The sequence below is a fragment of the Lissotriton vulgaris genome, chromosome 11 (assembly GCF_964263255.1).
Source record: "Lissotriton vulgaris chromosome 11, aLisVul1.2, whole genome shotgun sequence".
Classification (NCBI taxonomy): Eukaryota; Metazoa; Chordata; class Amphibia; order Caudata; family Salamandridae; genus Lissotriton; species Lissotriton vulgaris.
Window position 1 is genome coordinate 747,042,564 of NC_141699.1, and position 17,351 is coordinate 747,059,914.

The following is a 17,351-nucleotide window of genomic DNA, read 5'->3' on the forward strand; positions in this document are numbered from 1 at the left end:
CACCATCCATGAAGCAAGATCTTGCATGCAAGCCACAAAGTTGGTGGCTGCTGTCTCCTGTGCTTTTGTCAGGGAGACCACCAGCTGCGTGTCATCGGCATAGGACACAACCCTGATCCCAACACCATCTGCAATCTCCACTAACGGTGTAACATAGGGATTAAACTGGGTCGGGTTCAGGGTTGATCCTTGCGGTACTCTCTGTTTCAACTTGATGACCCTGGAGTAGTGAGAGCCCTGCCTCACCTGAAAGCTGCGCTCGGACAAGAAGGATTTCTTCCAATTCAATCCCCTCCCTGCCACTCCTCCTTTCCTCAGACTCTGCAGCAGGGTTTGGTGAGCCACAGTGTCGAAGGCGGCACTTAAATCAGGATTAGGGCCGCTGTCTGTCCCTCATCCACATATTTCCTGATGGTTTCCGTGGCGAGTAACAGGGCTGATTCCGTCGAGTGGTGTGCCCGAAACCCAGACTGCGTGGGATGCAAAAGATTGTGTTTCCCAATATGCCCAATAAGTTGTGTATTTAGTACCTTCTCTGCAACCTTTGCCAAGTATGGAAGTAAAGAGATTGGGCGTAGATTATCAAGTCGATCTGGACTAATATGCGGTTTCTTGGATAGTGGAAGGACTACTGCTTCCTTCCATCTCACTGGCACGGTCACTGTCCTGAAGGATAATTCCAATAGGTGCCTAATGCATGGTTCAAGGGTTCCAAGGCTCCTTCCAAGTACTTTAGGGAAGGCAGGGTCTTTTGAGGAACCCGACTTCACAGTCCTACAGATTTTCGTTAACAGTTCTGTAGGTGGTACGGTAAATCTGACAATGCATTCCCCCTCTGGAATGTGTCCTACATCCCCGGTGATCTCGTGATCGACATGCGCCGAGTCTGGAAAGGTGGATTAAATTGTCTCCACCTTATCCGCAAAGAAATCCGCCACACGATTACATGATTCCTCCGAACCAGTTGCTGGTACTGCCTGTAGTTGCTAGGGATGAGATTTCTCTATAGACCCTAAACAGCTCCCTTGCTGAGTTCTCCGTCGCCCCATTACTTTCCTGGTAGTAAGTTGCCTTCGCCTTTCTAATAAGCCCATGGTAACCCTTCAGGGCGACTTTATATTCCCTTCTGCCCTGATCCGAGAAGTCTTTCCTCCACCGCCTTTCTAGACATTTACAGTCTGCTTTAGTGGTTCTCAGGGCGTTGTTATACCAGGGAGCTAATTTTTGTACTCTCCCCGGTCTTTGATGCATGCAGGGAGCAGTGCTATCCAGTGCCTCCGTAATGCGGCTATCCAGATTTCCGCATGCACTTTCGACATCTGTGCCCCCAGGCAACCCATCCTGAGCAAGAGCGTTGTTAAACTTCTCCTGAGAGAAACCCGCCCACTTCCGGCATGCTGTCTCCCCCTTGGATATCACCTGTGCCTTTAGCCCCCACAGCCTCAGCCCAAACGGGACCAGGAAATGGTTTGACCATGGTACAGGCAGAGGGGGGTTCACAACTATGTCCTCCCATATAGCAAAAATGGGGTCAAGCAGATGCCCCAGTTGGTGAGTTGGTGAATCAGATTTTAACATCAATTGCAGGGTCGCCAATTCTTGACACAGCTCCCCGGCCCCTACATTCTTTGTGTCATCAAAATGCAAGTTCAAATCGCCAAGCACTAAAAGTTTTTCATAATGCAGTGCAGGCTGCACAAGACATTCTAGCAGGCTAGAGGAAAAACGAGTGGAGGGTCCAGGCGGTCTATAAACCAGGAGCCCTTTCACGATATAATTCGGAGCTACCTAAATTGTGGAGAAACCCGCCTCACTCTCAGCGATTGTGACCGAATCTAGGACACATTGGATGGTGTGTTTGAATATAATCACCACCCCACCTCCTCTACAGGAGCCCCTATCAATCCTAGTGATCCCATACCCACTAGGAAGTGCATTTAGTGTCTCTGGTGCGGAATCCTCCTCCAGCCACAACTCCGAGAGGAACATTACATTAGTCTGCCCCTCTGAGAGCTGATCAAATACCTCCAATCTATGTTTCCTAAGTGATCTGCAGTTCAATAGGCAGCAGTTCAGATGTGAGCTTGCCACCTTAGCCTCCCTCTCAACCTTAGCTCTGAAAGTGCAGTACCTGCAGTCCCAGCAACTACTTCCGCCCCCAATGCTGTGCCTACACAGGGCTGTCATTGCCGGACATAGAGCCCGCAGATCTTGGGTGCTATACTGTATCCTTAACCCCAAACCGCCAGGGGTTCTGGCCTCAGGCCCCAACCGGTCACAAACGGGCGCAGACGGGCTTACCTTTGGTGTGCCAGCGGCATGCCCGCTGTGCGCGTCCGCTGCGTGGCCGCTGGGGAATGCAGCTTTTATATGAGCAAGCTTCCCGCCACTAGACCGCTAACCGGTCACATCGGAAGTGCCTGGCTCTCCCTTCCCCGCCCTCGGCGCAGCGGTACTAGTTACCATCTTGGACCGAGGCGGGAAGTAGTGAAGACCAAGCCCAAGCTTTCAGGTAAGCAGGATTGCACAAAAAGCCCCCACCACGCCCCCTTCGAGCAGGTATGTGTACTAAAATAGAAGTGTAAAATGACAACAGAATAATTTTAAAATCAACAGGAATCTGCTTCCGGCTATGTAGCGCCGAGCAGTTAGGGACACTGCCACTGCCCCACTCACCGCAACGCGGCCACTGGCCCTGCGCCTTTTATGTGAGCAAGCTCCCCACCACTAGACCGCTAACCGGTCACAGCGGAAGTGCCTGGCTCTCCCTTCCCCGCCCTCGGCGGAGCGGTACTAGTTACCATCTCGGACCGAGGCGGGAAGGAGTGAAGACCGAGCCCAGGCTTTCAGGTAAGCAGGACTGCCCAAAAAGCCCCCACCACTCCCCCTTCGAGCAGGTATGTGTTCTAAAATAGAAGTCTGAAATGCCAACAGAATAATTTTAAAATCAACAGGAATCTGCTTCCAGCTATGTAGCAGCAAGCAGTTAGGGACACTGCCACTGCCCCAGTCACCGCAACGCGGTAACGGGCCCTGCACCCTTTATGTGAGCAAGCTCCCTGCCACTAGACTGCTAACTGGTCACAGCGGAAGTGCCTGGCTCTCCCTTCCCTGCCCTCCGCGCAATGGTACTAGTTACCGCATCGGACCGAGACGGGAAGGAGCGAAGACCGAGCCTAGGCTTTCAGGTAAGCAGGACTGCCTAAAAAGCCCCCACCACTCCCCCTTCAAGCAGGTATGTGTCCTAAAATGGAAGTGTAAAATGCCAACAGAATATTTTTAAAATCAACAGGAATCTGCTTCCGGCTATGTAGCGCGGTGCAGTTAGGGACACTGCAACTGCCCCACTAACCGCAACGCGGCCACGGGCCCTGCGCTCTTTATGTGAGCAAGCTCCGCGCCACTAGACCGCTATCCGGTCACAGCGGAAGTGCCTGCCTCTCCCTTCCCAGCCCTCCGTACAACGGTACTAGCTACCGCATTGGACCGAGGCGGGAAGGAGTGAAGATCGAGGCCAGGATTTCAGGTAAGGAGGACTGCCCAAAAAGCCCCCACCACTCCCCCTTCAAGCAGGTATGTGTCCTAAAATGGAAGTCTAAAATGCCAACAGAATAATTTTAAAATCAACAGGAATCTGCTTCCAGCTACGTAGCGCCGAGCAGTTAGGGACACTGCCTCTGCCCCACTCATCGTTGCCCCACAATGCAAAGCAGAGCCATCTAGGTGACGCTGCTTGCCATAGTAAATCTAACTTAAGAGCTTACGTTGCCTTGCTTTGCCTTACGTGACACAAGGCTAATGCAAGCCCTTGGTAAATCTGGATTGAGGTGTGCTTTATGTTATCCAGTTTTCCAACAGGTTTTTATATAGTCATGGATATTACTTTTCTAAATATTTGTTGAACATCTAAGACTATGAATCATTCAGTTGTGTATGACATGCATCCACATGAGGTTAATAGTACATGGACAAGGGATATATGTTTAGGGGTTAACTGGGGGCAATGGAAACCCCCTCTATGCCCTTGACTCCCCCTTCCTCATTCTAATTATGGGCCAGTTGTGCATACATCAAAATGGGACCAGTGCTGTATAAAAATATTCTCCGGTTTTGGGAAGAACCAATTCCAACTTCTATCTAAAAAAGATGACTCTGTGTGACTATTGATAGTAATAATATTAATAATAGTAGCACCTATAAAGCGCGACAGCTACATCAACAGAGGTGTCCCGGCGCTATAGCGGGAATCAGGTACTGTAACTGGCCAGGCGCTAATCCTGGAAAAAGAGCCAAAAAATAGTACTGCCTGAAGGTTACGCCCGGAACATGTATCATACTTTGCCACAGTACAATAGAGAATGGCTTATGTCACGGGTACTTTTCTACCTATGCCATGTGGCATTGAATGGATGTGTTACATGTTTGGCTATAATGTGGACAGTGCAATAATGGCAGTCAACTATAGCACCTCAGAAACCTATTTTGTTAGACAAGAAGTTTTAGATTTCTGTCAAAGGCTAAACCACATGTGCACAGTATGCCTCTGTTTCGTGGAGATTTCTGACAGCCTATTTCACAAAACATTGATTTATACACAAGAGTGATGTATGATTTTGCAACTTTCCTACCATATTCCTGTTTCCCTCACCCAATGTGGGAAAAATATCTAAGTTTGTCTTTATTTCTGTGGAAAAGATTTCCTATGTCACGACATTCCTTCTTCTAAACCCCTTTGCAAACTGGTATATTACTCTTTTCACTGTTTAACCCGTTGACTGCGGTGTGAATTCGGCAGCGGTGCATGTGGTTTATGACTGGGCGTGGTTCGACCGTCCCCGGCCGTCCTCTGCACACGCCCAATATGATGTCGGACGGCCGTGCGACGCACCAAAAGGGTTAAGAACCATTTGCCAAAGTCACCCAGGAGTCACACAGGCGAAATCCAGCAAAAGGTATCACTATGGGGGCATTTCCACCATGTATGTAACTGAAGCATGTTAAATGTGCCCATGGTGGTATTTTGCAGGCAGAACCAAATCACTGCCTGGTCCATGAAATTGTTCCATCTCGCAAATTTCTGCAAATGTCATCATTCATAGAATTTTTTTGAAAGCTCATGGTGTTTCATGACAGTTTGTATTGTAATGAATGACCACAAAATACTGAAGGGTTTATGAAATTTAGCATTTTTTGCTTTGTCTTTGGCAGCCGCGGTCGGCAGTGGGAGTACCTGCCGGGCGGTAACGTGGGGAGGGGGAGGGGCAGGGTGGGGGGTAATAATCTATGGATTACGGAGGTTTACAGGTAAGTAAATATATAAATAAATGAAATTAATTTAGTTGCATGCACTGCATCCCTAAATGCGATGCAGTGCGCGTAATGAAATTCTGTTTATATATATATATCTGTTTACTTAACTGTAAACCTACAAAATCCATAGATTACTACCCCCCACCCTGCCCCTCCCCCTCCCCACGTCACCCCCCCGCAGGTACTCCCACTACCAACCGCGGCTGATCTTTGGCACATTTTCCTGCAAATGTCACACAACACAGCAGAGAAATTCCCAAAAATCTGAATATTTCTCTATTTCATTGCAGTAAAAAAATTGCCTAATCAATTGCATTTACCGCCCTCTCAAACTCTCCTTTGTGCTCCGTCTACTATAAAAGATTCTGCACATTGGCCACACCTCCACAGTCGTAAGTCATATTCCTTCAATGCAAAATAAACGGGGGCCTCATTTACAAGTCCCCTACGATGCCGGGACAGCACTTTAGTGACGTTCTGGCTGCGCACACTGCAGGGCCATATCTACAAGGTGACGTAAAGCCACTCTGCATGGCTTTTGATGGCCTTGTAGAAATGGACTGGGGCAACGCAGCGCAAGTCACTGCGTTGCCTTACCCTGCAATAGGGAGTGTGCCATGGACGTTAGTGAGGATGTATCCATGTAACACCCATGGAATTTGACACATTCCCAGATGTACGAGATTTCTTAAACCTGGCAATGGACAAAAGCCTATTCCTCTCCAGAGGTGGCATACAGGAGGCGCTACAGGAAGAAATAACATTATTTCTCCTAGTTCCCAGCACTCATAGAAAGAGAAAATCGCCTCCATTGATTTTTTTTAGCAGGAAGGTCTCCCTTCCTGCACAAAAACAATCACCCCTAAAATGCAGACACCTTTGCACTGTGGCGCAAGGGTGCCTGCGTTGGTACATGGCAGTCATTTGTGTGCCAACCGGCGGGGGGAGCAGGAATGCACTATGTCTGATAGAAACAGCTCATTGCTGCCCTTTTCTTTTGACGTAGGGCACCATCAGGAAGGCTTGTGGAACTGACCTACATCAAAATATTGTAAATGAGGCCCTGAATATTTTTTTGCATAAAGTACACTTTTCTAAGAATAACTATGAATCCCTCAAGAAAGACAAATGAAGGAATCCTGCCCTTTTTGCTTGCACTATGAAGAATAGGATAGCATTTTCTACTTAATGTTGAAAGATGTGAATGTTTTATAGTAAGCTAGGGGTAAATATTTCAGACCCATGACTGCTCAAAAGCATGATGGAGGTGTTGATGATGTGGGTCAGGGTGGTGCTGATTGGTGATGTTCCCAGGTTGTACATGTGGTGTGGGGATAGGTCTGTTGGGGCCGCTGAGTGGATCATCGTATGATTGCCGCTGTGTAATTTCTAAGGAGGGTTGTCAGATGGTGAGTAAGTCAGCGATGAGTTCTCTGGGGTCGAGTTGGTGTGAGAAGATTTTGTAAATGTTTGCAATGTTGCTGTGGAAGCAGTTGGGTAGGTTGTTGCAGAATTGTTTGGAGGCACTGATGTTGTTGACAGTGGCTGATGGTGACGTGAAATCCTTGAAAATCGAGAAGATCTCCTTGCAGCTGTTGGAGCTTCCTTTGATGCGGCCCACTACTGTTTTTCCTTGGTGTCTCTTGTTTGGTAGTGATAGAGTCTGAGTGCAATCTTTTGGTAGTTCTGGCGGGTGTGTCTTGGCTTACTCACCATTTCCTTTCTAGCTGTTTACAGTGCTTTTCGATCAAGTTGTTGAAGTTGTAGATGGCCTTCTTCAGGTTGTCTGTGGGGCTAGTTTGATCTGTGCTGATGGCACTGAGCCAATCTACTTCTGTGTTTTTTACCCAGCTGCGGCTTGGAATTGTGTTCCATGGTAGGGGTGTTGTTTGAGATGTGTTGATTTGGAAGTTGATGATGGAGTGGCCGGTGCCTGTGAGTGGCGTGGTGGAGTTGTACTTGATACTGTCACTTGTGGTGAAGATGGGGTTTTTCCCATGCATCCAGCCTTGAATTCTGGTACATTCTCAGCTTTACAAAGACCTGCAAGCCTGGGAATGTGTCAATATGCTACACCATACAAAGTAAGGTGTAACAAGAGGAAATAGCTTTATTTCTCTTCATTATTACCCCTTTACACTTGTGCTGCATTCTGCTGCACATGCAAAAAGAGGAAACTAACTCTAGAAGTTGTTTTTGTGCAGGAAGGTGTCTGTTCCTGCACAAAAGCATTCCTGCCTGTAACGCTGGTACCCTTGTACACAGTGACTCAGTGCACGAGATAAGATAAGATAAAGATTTATTGCACAGTTAATAAAAACTCACAATTATTGAAACAAGCAAATTTGTAAGACAATCTCTAACCAAAATGTTTGTAATTAAAATAACAGCTGAGTTCTCCTTGATAGTTAAAAACACGTTTTGGTATGCTGTTATCCATTGTGGCGACTGGATGCTAACAGTTTTTTGTATTAGGCAATGATTCCAGTTGGCCCGGCAGCTAATTCTTTTAGTCTGTTAGCCACAATGTCAAACGAATTTTGTTGTTCTACAATTTAACTGGGTTTCACCAGGGTTAAAGCAAAGCATCACAGCCTGCCTGCAGCTAGTTATTCCCCTCTGAATCCATAGGGGCCGAAGCAGGTAGCGTCTTATGTCCAGAAGTTTTGTGCAGATGCAGATTATGTGCGTCAAATCCTCTTTTCCAGTAGAGCAGAGTCGGCAGCAGGTTGCTGCGTTTTCTCTTTTCCAGGGTGCTAAATGATGCATTATCGGTATGTTGCCAAGACGCATATTGAGAAACTTATTTTTTGTTTTCTGTGTAAGACCCATTGTTAAATACTGCTGTGGCTTGAGAGCTGTGTAGCCATCCAGTACCACCCATCCATGTGCTCTCTTAGCAAGAGTTGCTTTGTCCTCGATTGATGAGACCATCTTGGTAACCTTCAATACCATTTTTTTAAAAGTCTTGGGATCAGTTGCTGACTCCCATAAGTTTGTTAGTCCTAGGGTCTCCAATGATTCCATTAGATATATTCTTGCTGGTGAGTTTTCTCTAATGGATAGTTCAGTCCACAGGTGGGTGTTTAGGGATCCATACTCCGCGTCTCTGATTTTCCGCCAGCTTTTGATGTATGCGCCTCTTCTCTCCACCGTTTGTTTCTGCAGCCCAAATTCAAGGCGGATTTGGGCAGGTGAGGTGTAAGTGGGCAGATGGAATATTGCTCTGTAGGCTCGACTGATGGTGTTATCTAGTATCGTTGCGTCTTTACCACGCATGGATTCGCTGCCGTAGGTGAGCATTGGCTGTAGGCGAGCTCTAATTACCTGTAAGAGGGGACCCAGTGTCCGGTCAGGAAGAGCCTTCTGCAACGGCTTTATCGACAGATGGAATGTCGTGCCCTTCCGCCGGATAGCCTCTAGTTGTTGTTTAAATGAGCCATTGCTATCTAGTATGACGCCTAAGTATTTGTAAGAGGTTACCTGCTCTAACTTCTGTCCGTTCAATTGCCATGTAAAGTTCCGTTTTCTATGGTGGTTAATTCTCATGATTTTTGTTTTGTTTAGGTTAATTGTTAGTGAGTTATTTTTAGAAAACATATTAGTTTTGTCCAGCAGGTGTTGAAGGCCTCTAGGGGACTGGCTAATGAGAACTAAGTCGTCTGCATAAAGAAGATTTGACAATGTGATGTTGCCCAGCCGTGGACCGTGAGATTTAACTGCATCTAGCTCCCCGGGTAGATCTGCAAGGAATAGGTTGAACAACATTGGGGCTAGAACGCAGCCTTGTTTCAGTCCTTTGCTGGTCCCAATTTCTCTTGAAAGGTGCGTCCCAGGTCCCAGTTTTATCCTGACCCAGGTGTTACTATATAGCAGTATTAACTGCTGTAGGAGTGGGCCTGGGATACCCCAAACGCTCAATTTCTGCCAGAGTTTGTTACGGTTTACGTGATCGAATGCAGCGCTATAATCGATGAAACACAGACACAGAGAAGTCTTGCAGGCTTTTGCCGCATCTGCCAAGAGGGTTAGCGCCATGATGTTCGTCGTAGTGCTCTGACCACTGCGAAATCCAGTTTGGGTTGCTGGGATGATGTTCTTTGCGGTTGCCCAAGCTGTCAGATCTTCTAGGATGAGGCCCGCATAGTACTTTGCCTCTGTGTCCATCAAAGCTATGAGGCGATAGCTGCTTGGGTCGTTCTTGGGGCCCTTTTTATAAATCGGACTCAGTGCACGAAGAGAGCAGAAATGCTTGATAGTTTTGTAAACATGAAGCATTTCTGTTCTCTCCCTTTTATGCATCACAGTACAGCCACTTTGTTTGCTGACTTGCGTGAAAATTTGGAAATGTATCCCCTGGTAGCTAAACTACAGCAGTCCACATGTGAGTCGGCCTAATGGGGCCTGAGATGTGGACCTGTATCGCTCTCCTTCATTGAGGAACCATCTAACAGTTCCCCAGTGCTGTCGGATGAAAAAAAGGGCAGTTCTGTGAAATGCAGTTTCAAAACAAAGTCTCCCCAAGAAGGAACTGTGCCCAAAAGACTATTCAGTGTTGAGATGTGTGCCTGGCAATCCCCCCTTTTCCCCACTTACAATCGCAGTGGGGCTAGTGCCCTGAGGCTACTGGCAACAGGAGGGCTGTGGTGCTACATTGTTAAGGGCTACCAGGGCAGGCCAGCACCCCTTCAGCATCACGGTGTGCCTCCTCCAGCTCCCCATGCAGAAGCGTAACACAGGCCCCCGCAGCCCCGCATTGCGGGGGGCCTCTACCTCCAAGGGGCCCCCTCGGCACTGCACTCTGGCCATAGAGCTCCTGATTGAGCCCGGAGGGGGCCCCTCTAAGTACCGTGCAGGGAGACCCCCTCACTTTTCATTACACCAGTGTCCCCATGCCATTTATGAGAGAACACACAGTGGTCCATGCCTGCCTGTAGCAAGATGAGAGTGGCAGCACACCAAATAGTGGGACACATCTGCTTCCCTGGTCTTGAAGAAAGCAAGTCAAAAATCGTCCACTTCTTACACTCAGTTCAGAGGGTAAGGATGGGTGGTCGGTCATTCAGTTTTGCGGCTGCTAGACTATGGAACTCTCTCCCGATATCGTTGAGGAGTCAGGGTGATTTTCTATCTTTTAAGAGAGGTCTGAAGACCCACCTGTTTCCAAGAGCAGTGTGATTTTGCATTGGTGGTTTCGGCTTGCTGAATCAAAGCGCCAGGATACCCTTTGGGTGACAGTACAGCGCTATACAAATATGCTAATACATACATACATACACTCAGGAGCAGTGCTGGACAGGCAGGGATCTCATCAAGCCTCACACAGGTACCACACATAGACAGGTGCAGGCTTCCAGTTACTGAAAAAGAAAAAAAACTCAGAAAAGCACTATCAGGCACATTTGTGACAATGAAAAAAGGAAAGCCTTGGACAGCTGAAAGATAATGCCTGTGTGTGAAAATGTGTGTCAGAGGGCTGTGAAAAATGTGCAAAGGAGAAGAGGCCATGTCCAGGAAGGTTAGGGACAGTACTAATGATCGCTATTTGCTCTTAGGGCTACAAGGGGAATGGCAGAGCCCCACATGAGCTCTCCCAAAAATGCTGGTTTATCACCCTAACTTCCACAGGTTTCCAAGGTAGAGAAAACATGACACTGAAAGAGTTTTGCACTGTTTGGAGCATTCTTTGTGATATGATAATTAGCAATAAGGCTTTGTCATGCAGGATTTCTTGTTGTTAGGGCATGCAGTAGTTTTGTAGTCAGTTTAAAGATAGAAGTAATACTTACACACTGCATAACTCTGAGCAATGAACACTTTATTAACTTGCTCTGAGTCTGCAAGTATTGTTAGTTCTATCCTGAAGTATTTCAATATTGATTTGCACTGCGTATGACTCTATGTTTTGACTTTAACTATTGTGTTGATACCCTGACAAACCCTGTATCCCTGAATTTTATTTAACATGTTGTTTTAAACTCATATTGGGAGTTTTCTTTTATTTTTATGGGTTAGGGATCAGGCTTGCTGGAGCAAGCTTTAGACTGGCTTGCGTCACTGCCCTGAGGTTCAAGTGCTAAAAGGGGAACCTTAGCTCCCAGTTGGTGAACCTGTGGGGAAAGACCCTAGCTGTTACAGTTGTGGCCCAGTAATCCCTGTCTGCCCTGGGACCCCGACCCAGATTCCTTATAGATCTGTGAACCCTAAAAGGCACCGGTTCAAAAATGTTTGATGTACTAAAAGTCTGTTCAGCACTCTAAACATATGTCTATCATACCCCCTTATGTATTAGGCACAGTGTCAACGTACAAGAACTGAAGCCTTCAGATGTGAACCATGGGCATGGTCTACACCGCTATGCATCAATATCCTTTACAATACAAAACCAATGAGGTACATTTAATGCACATCACAGTTCTCTGCCATTAATAATGTTTACATCCACATTTGTATTCACAAATGAGAAAATTATGTGCTTTAAGTGTCAAGGACAAATATGGCAAGGACATAAAACTGAAGTTAAGGCCATTTATTTGCAGGTGTGGCATGAAAACCCAACCAAGGAGGTATGGCAGTTAAGCAAGGCTGTAAGGTAACTTGGTGTAGAAACCCAAGATGTGCCTTCCTTGACTAATGTGAACTCCATCGGAACATTTAGGGAAGACTCCCCAAAGAACGGGTCACCCAAAGAGCTTCTGATCAATAACCGGTATATTTCCCGCTTGTCCACTTCTCAAAGTGACAACAGAGATTGATTATTTGTTTAAAACCGTGATCATGTAAAAGTGTATGATCACCAAACCTAGCAGTGACTCCAGTGGGCTGCCATATTTACCAATAGTCAGCATTAGATGTGGGAAGGCACTGACATCTAGAGAGTCCAAATCCACCAACAATATCCACCAAGAAATATGATCCATAAAAACACACATTTGCATTTTGTTAGTGAAACTAACAACATTCAGTACCACTGTGGTATAACAGAAGGGATTGTAACACTTAGCCTGGCTTATCCAGGTGGCATCAAAGAAGGAACCGAAGGGTGAGGTGGGTAGGTTACAAGTATAAGGTTGGACAAAGGTAGTCTGAAGGTTGTGGTTTGTGTTTGCACTCATTCACGCTACTACTTGTATGTAAGTTCTTTTACAACTGACACAGTTGGGAATCTGGTAGAACATTGATAAAATTGATGCAGTATAAGTAACCATAATATGACCATAATTATTAATGATGTTAGGGAAATCACAGAATGCCTAAAGTAGATTAACAATATTATTCATACATATTCACAAATATAAGGAATGTCCTTGAGATATAATAAAACACAATGTCATTCTGTAAATCATACTATGTACTATGAATCACTTTGTGTCAACATACCATTTAGTATAACTTTACCATACTAACCTGGGCCATCTTCATCATGAATCTGCTGCAATAGCCAGTACTGGTAACACAATTAACTTGTGATTGACTGCACTTGATGTTTTGCTCAAATACAAGAAACTGCACAATGAAGAAAAATGTACATTGATCATCTTCAGCAGTGTCCTGCTACATTGAGGAACATGGTTAATTTCTACAAAGCACATGTTAAGGAAAATGGTTACCAACCAGAAATTCTAATCCCTACAAAAATATGGACAGGGTAATGGAATAATTTGTTTAAAAAACTAGTATAATCATCATTGTTATCATCATCTGCAATACTAGCAGGAGTAAATACATACAGCATCATTTGTATTTTATATGAGAGGACTGTGCAACAAAACATTTAAGATATAACAGATTAAACTAGAGAGCCCAGATTCACTAATATTTGACGCAGTGAAATGCAGCAAAGCGACTTGCTGCACAGTGACAAATGGGGAGAGCAGAAATGTGCCATAATTACTTACGTATAGGCATTCCTGCTCTCTCTCCACGTTGGCACACTTGTGGCTGCCAAGCACCAACACAGGCACCCTTGGGTATGGTGCAAGAGTGCCTTTGTTACAGCCAGGATTATTCTTGTGCAGGAAGGGACACTTTCCAGCACAGAAATAATACCTAGAAGCAGTTTGCTCTTTCGAAAGAAGTAAATACGAGGAGAAATAAATATATTTCTCCTTGTTATGCCTCACTTGGGAAGGCATATCATTTTAACGCATTCCCAGGTTTACTAGTCTTAGTAACTCTGGGAATGATTCAAAAACCATGAATTGATGGGAGGGAATACCCACGCTCCACCCATGCAACGCCTTCCGCACGCGGAGATTAACATAAGGCAGCAACTTGTGCTGCTTTTGTGTTATTCTAGATTCACTATAATAATATTAATAATAATAATAATAATAGATGCATTTATAGAGTGCATGGTTACACTAGGCCAGTGTGTCCCCACACTGCGGTACAAAACTGCCACAACCCTTACCCAGCCTGGCCCAGCCTGCCTATTCTGTAGGGAAAAGATACGTTTTCAGATTTTTCCGAAAGATAGCTTCCAAGCCCTCCAACCGTAGGCTCACTGGGAGCTTGTTCCAATGCTGAGCTGCCAAAAAGCGGAAAGAGTGGCCGCCCATATTAGCTCTCTTAATGGCAGGGACGCGCACATGGCCCGTCCCCACCGATCTCAGTTGGCGTGTTGGAGTGTAGAGCCTCAATAAATCAGACAGATAGGGCAGACAAGCCCCCTGAATGATACGATGGCAAACGCACAGTGCCTTAAACAGGATTCTCTCCCTTTTCGGCAGCCGGTACAGGGACGCTAATGCCATCTTCGAGGAGGCCCCCCTAGGCAGCATAAGAACTATCTGAGCAGCCGCATTCTGTATAACTTGAAGCCTTTGCATAAATTTACCGGTGACCCCCAGCTACAGAACGTTGCTATAATCAAGGCGCAAGGCTACCAGGGCCTGCACCATGGGTTTTCTGGCTGTGGTAGGCAGCATGTCCAGGGTTTTCTGGAGGCCCCTCAGGACTCCAAAACAGGCCCCTGCTACCCGCCTGGTGTGATACTCGAAAGATAGCTTCTTATCCAGCCAGACCCCTAAGTTCTTTGCCTGCTTGCATGGCATCGGGTGGATCCCAGAGACTGGGGCCACCATGCCGATGACCACACCGACGAGGCTCTTCCCACCACAAGCACCTCGGTCTTACTGCCATTTAATTTCAGGCAGTTATTCGCCATCCATGATGCAAGATCTTGCATGCAAGCCACAAATTTGGTGGCTGCTGTCTCCTGTGCTTTTGTCAGGGAGACCACCAGCTGCGTGTCATCGGCATAGGACACAACCCTGATCCCAACACCATCTGCAATCTCCACTAATGGTGTAACATAGGGATTAAACTGGGTCGGGCTCAGGGTTGATCCTTGCGGTTCTCTCTGTTTCAACTTGATGACCCTGGAGTAGTGAGAGCCCTGCCTCACCTGAAAGCTCGGACAAGAAGGATTTCATCCAATTCAATTCCCTCCCTGCCACTCCTCCTTTCCTCAGACTCTGCAGCAGGGTATGGTGAGCCACAGTGTCGAAGGCGGCACTTAATTCAGGATTAGGGCCGCCGTCTGTCCCTCATTCACATATTTCCTGATGGTTTCCGTGGCGAGTAACAGGGCTGATTCCGTCGAGTGGTGTGCCCGAAACCCAGACTGCGTGGGATGCAAAAGATTGTGTTTCCCAATATGCCCAATAAGTTGTGTATTTACTACCTTCTCTGCAACCTTTGCCAAGTAGGGAAGTAAAGAGATTGGGCAAAGATTATCAAGTCGATCTGGGCTAATATGCGTTTCCTTGGATAGCGGAAGGACTACTGCTTCCTTCCATCTCGTTGGCACGGTCCCTGTCCTGAAGGATAATTCCAATAGGTGCCTAATGCATGGCTCAAGGGTTCCAATGCTCCTTCCAAGTACTTTATGGGAGGCAGGGTCCCTTGATGAACCCGACTTGACATTCCTACAGATTTTCGTTAACAGTTCTGTAGGTGGTACGGTAAATCTGACAATGCATTCTCCCTCTGGAATGTGTCCTACTTCCCCCGGGATCTCGTGATCGACATGCGCCGAGTTCGGAAAGGTGGAGTAAATTGTCTCCACCTTATCCGTAAAGAAATCCGCCACACGATTACACTATTTCTCCGAACCAGTTGCTGGCACTGCCTGTAGTTGCTAGGGATTAGATTTCTTTATAGACCCTAAACAACTCCCTTGCCGAGTTCTCCGCCGCCCTATTTCTTTCCTGGTAGTACTCTGCCTTCGCCTTTCTAATAAGCCCATGGTAACCCTTCAGAGCGACTTTATATTCCCTCCTCCCCTGATCCGAGAAGTCTTTCCTCCACCGCCTTTCTAGACATTTACAGCCTGCTTTAGCGGTTCTCAGGGCGTTGTTATACCAGGGAGCCGATTTTTGTACTCTTCCTGGTCTTTGATGCGTTCAGGGAGTAGTGCTATCCAGTGCCTCCGTAATGCGGCTATCCAGATTTCCGCATGCACTTTAGACATCTGTGCCCCCTGGCAACCCACCCTGAGCAAGAGCGTTGTTAAACTTCTCCTGAGAGAAAGCCGCCCACTTCTGGAGTGCTGTCTCCCCCTTGGATATCACCTGTGCCTTTAGCCCCCGCAGCCTCAGCCCAAACGGGACCAGAAAATGGTCTGACCATGGTACAGGCAGAGGGGAGTTCACAACTATGTCTTCTCAATTAGCAAAAATGGGGTCAAGCAGATGCCCCAGTTGGTGTGTTGGTGAAGTAGATTTTAACATCAATTGCAGGGTCGCAAATTCTTGACACAGCTGCCCGGCCCCTACATTCTTTGTGTCATCAAAATGCAAGTTCAAATCGCCAAGCACCAAACGTTTTTCATAACGCAGTGCTGGCTGCACAAGACATTCTAGCAGGCTAGAGGAAAAACTAGTGGAGGGTCGAGGCGGTCAATAAATCAGGAGCCCTTTCACGATATAGTTTGGAACTACCTAAAATGTGGAGAAACCTGCCTCACTCTCAGCGATTGTGACCGGCTCTAGGACACATTGGATGGTGTGTTTGAATATAATCTCCACCCCACCTCCTTTACAGGAGCCCCTATCAATCCTAGTGATCCCATACCCACTAGGAAGTGCCTCTAGGGTCTCTGGTGCGGAATCCTCCCACAGCCACGTCTCCGAGAGGAACATTACATTAGTCTGCCCCTCTGAGAGCTGATCAAATACCTCCAATCTATGCTTCCTAAGTGAACTGCAGTTCAATAGGCAGCAGTTCACATGTGAGCTTGCCACCTTAGCCTCCCTCTCAACCTTAGCTCTGAAAGTGCAGTACCTGCAGTCCCAGCAACTACTTCCACCCCAGGTCTGTCATTGCCGGACAGGGAGCTCGCAGATCTTGGGCGCTATACTGTATCCTTACCCCCAAACCACCAGGGGTTCTGGCCTCAGGCCCCAACCGGTCGCAAACGGGCACAGACGGGCTTACCTTTGGTGCGCCAGCGGCATGCCCGCTGCGCGTGTCCGCTGCGTGGCCGCTGGGGCATGCAGTTTTTATATGAGCAAGCTCCCCACCACTAGACCACTAACCGGTCACAGCGGAAGTGCCTGGCTCTCCCTTCCCCACCCTCGGCGCAGCGGTACTAGTTACCATCTCGGACCGAGGCGGGAAGGAGTGAAGACCGAGCCCAGGCTTTCAGGTAAGGAGGACTGCCCAAAAAGCCCCCACCACTCCCCCTTCAAGCAGGTATGTGTCCTAAAATGGAAGTGTAAAATGCCAACAGAATAATTTTAAAATCAACAGGAATCTGCTTCCGGCTATGTAGCGCGGTGCAGTTAGGGACACTGCCACTGCCCCACTCACCGCATCGCGGCCACGGGCCCGCACCCTTTATGTGAGCAAACTCCCCGCCACTAGACCGCTATCCGGTCACAGCGGAAGTGCCTGGCTCTCCCTTCCCAGCCCTCCGTGCAACGGTACTAGCTATTGCATTGGACCGAGGCGGGAAGGAGTGAAGATCGAGGCCAGGATTTCAGGTAAGGAGGACTGCCCAAAAAGCCCCCACCACTCCCCCTTCAAGCAGGTAT

General features: G+C 47.3%; 1 protein-coding gene across 1 annotated transcript in view; it reads right to left on the reverse strand.

Moving 5' to 3' along the window:
• The window catches only part of LOC147683443 (uncharacterized), a 212,721-nt gene that overhangs the window by 64,406 nt on the left and 130,964 nt on the right, over positions 1-17,351 (reverse strand). Inside the window, exon 4 of the mRNA XM_086942531.1 lies at positions 12,718-12,816. Within this exon, the coding sequence (XP_086798657.1) occupies positions 12,718-12,816 (99 nt within the window). The remainder of the gene's footprint in view (positions 1-12,717; positions 12,817-17,351) is intronic.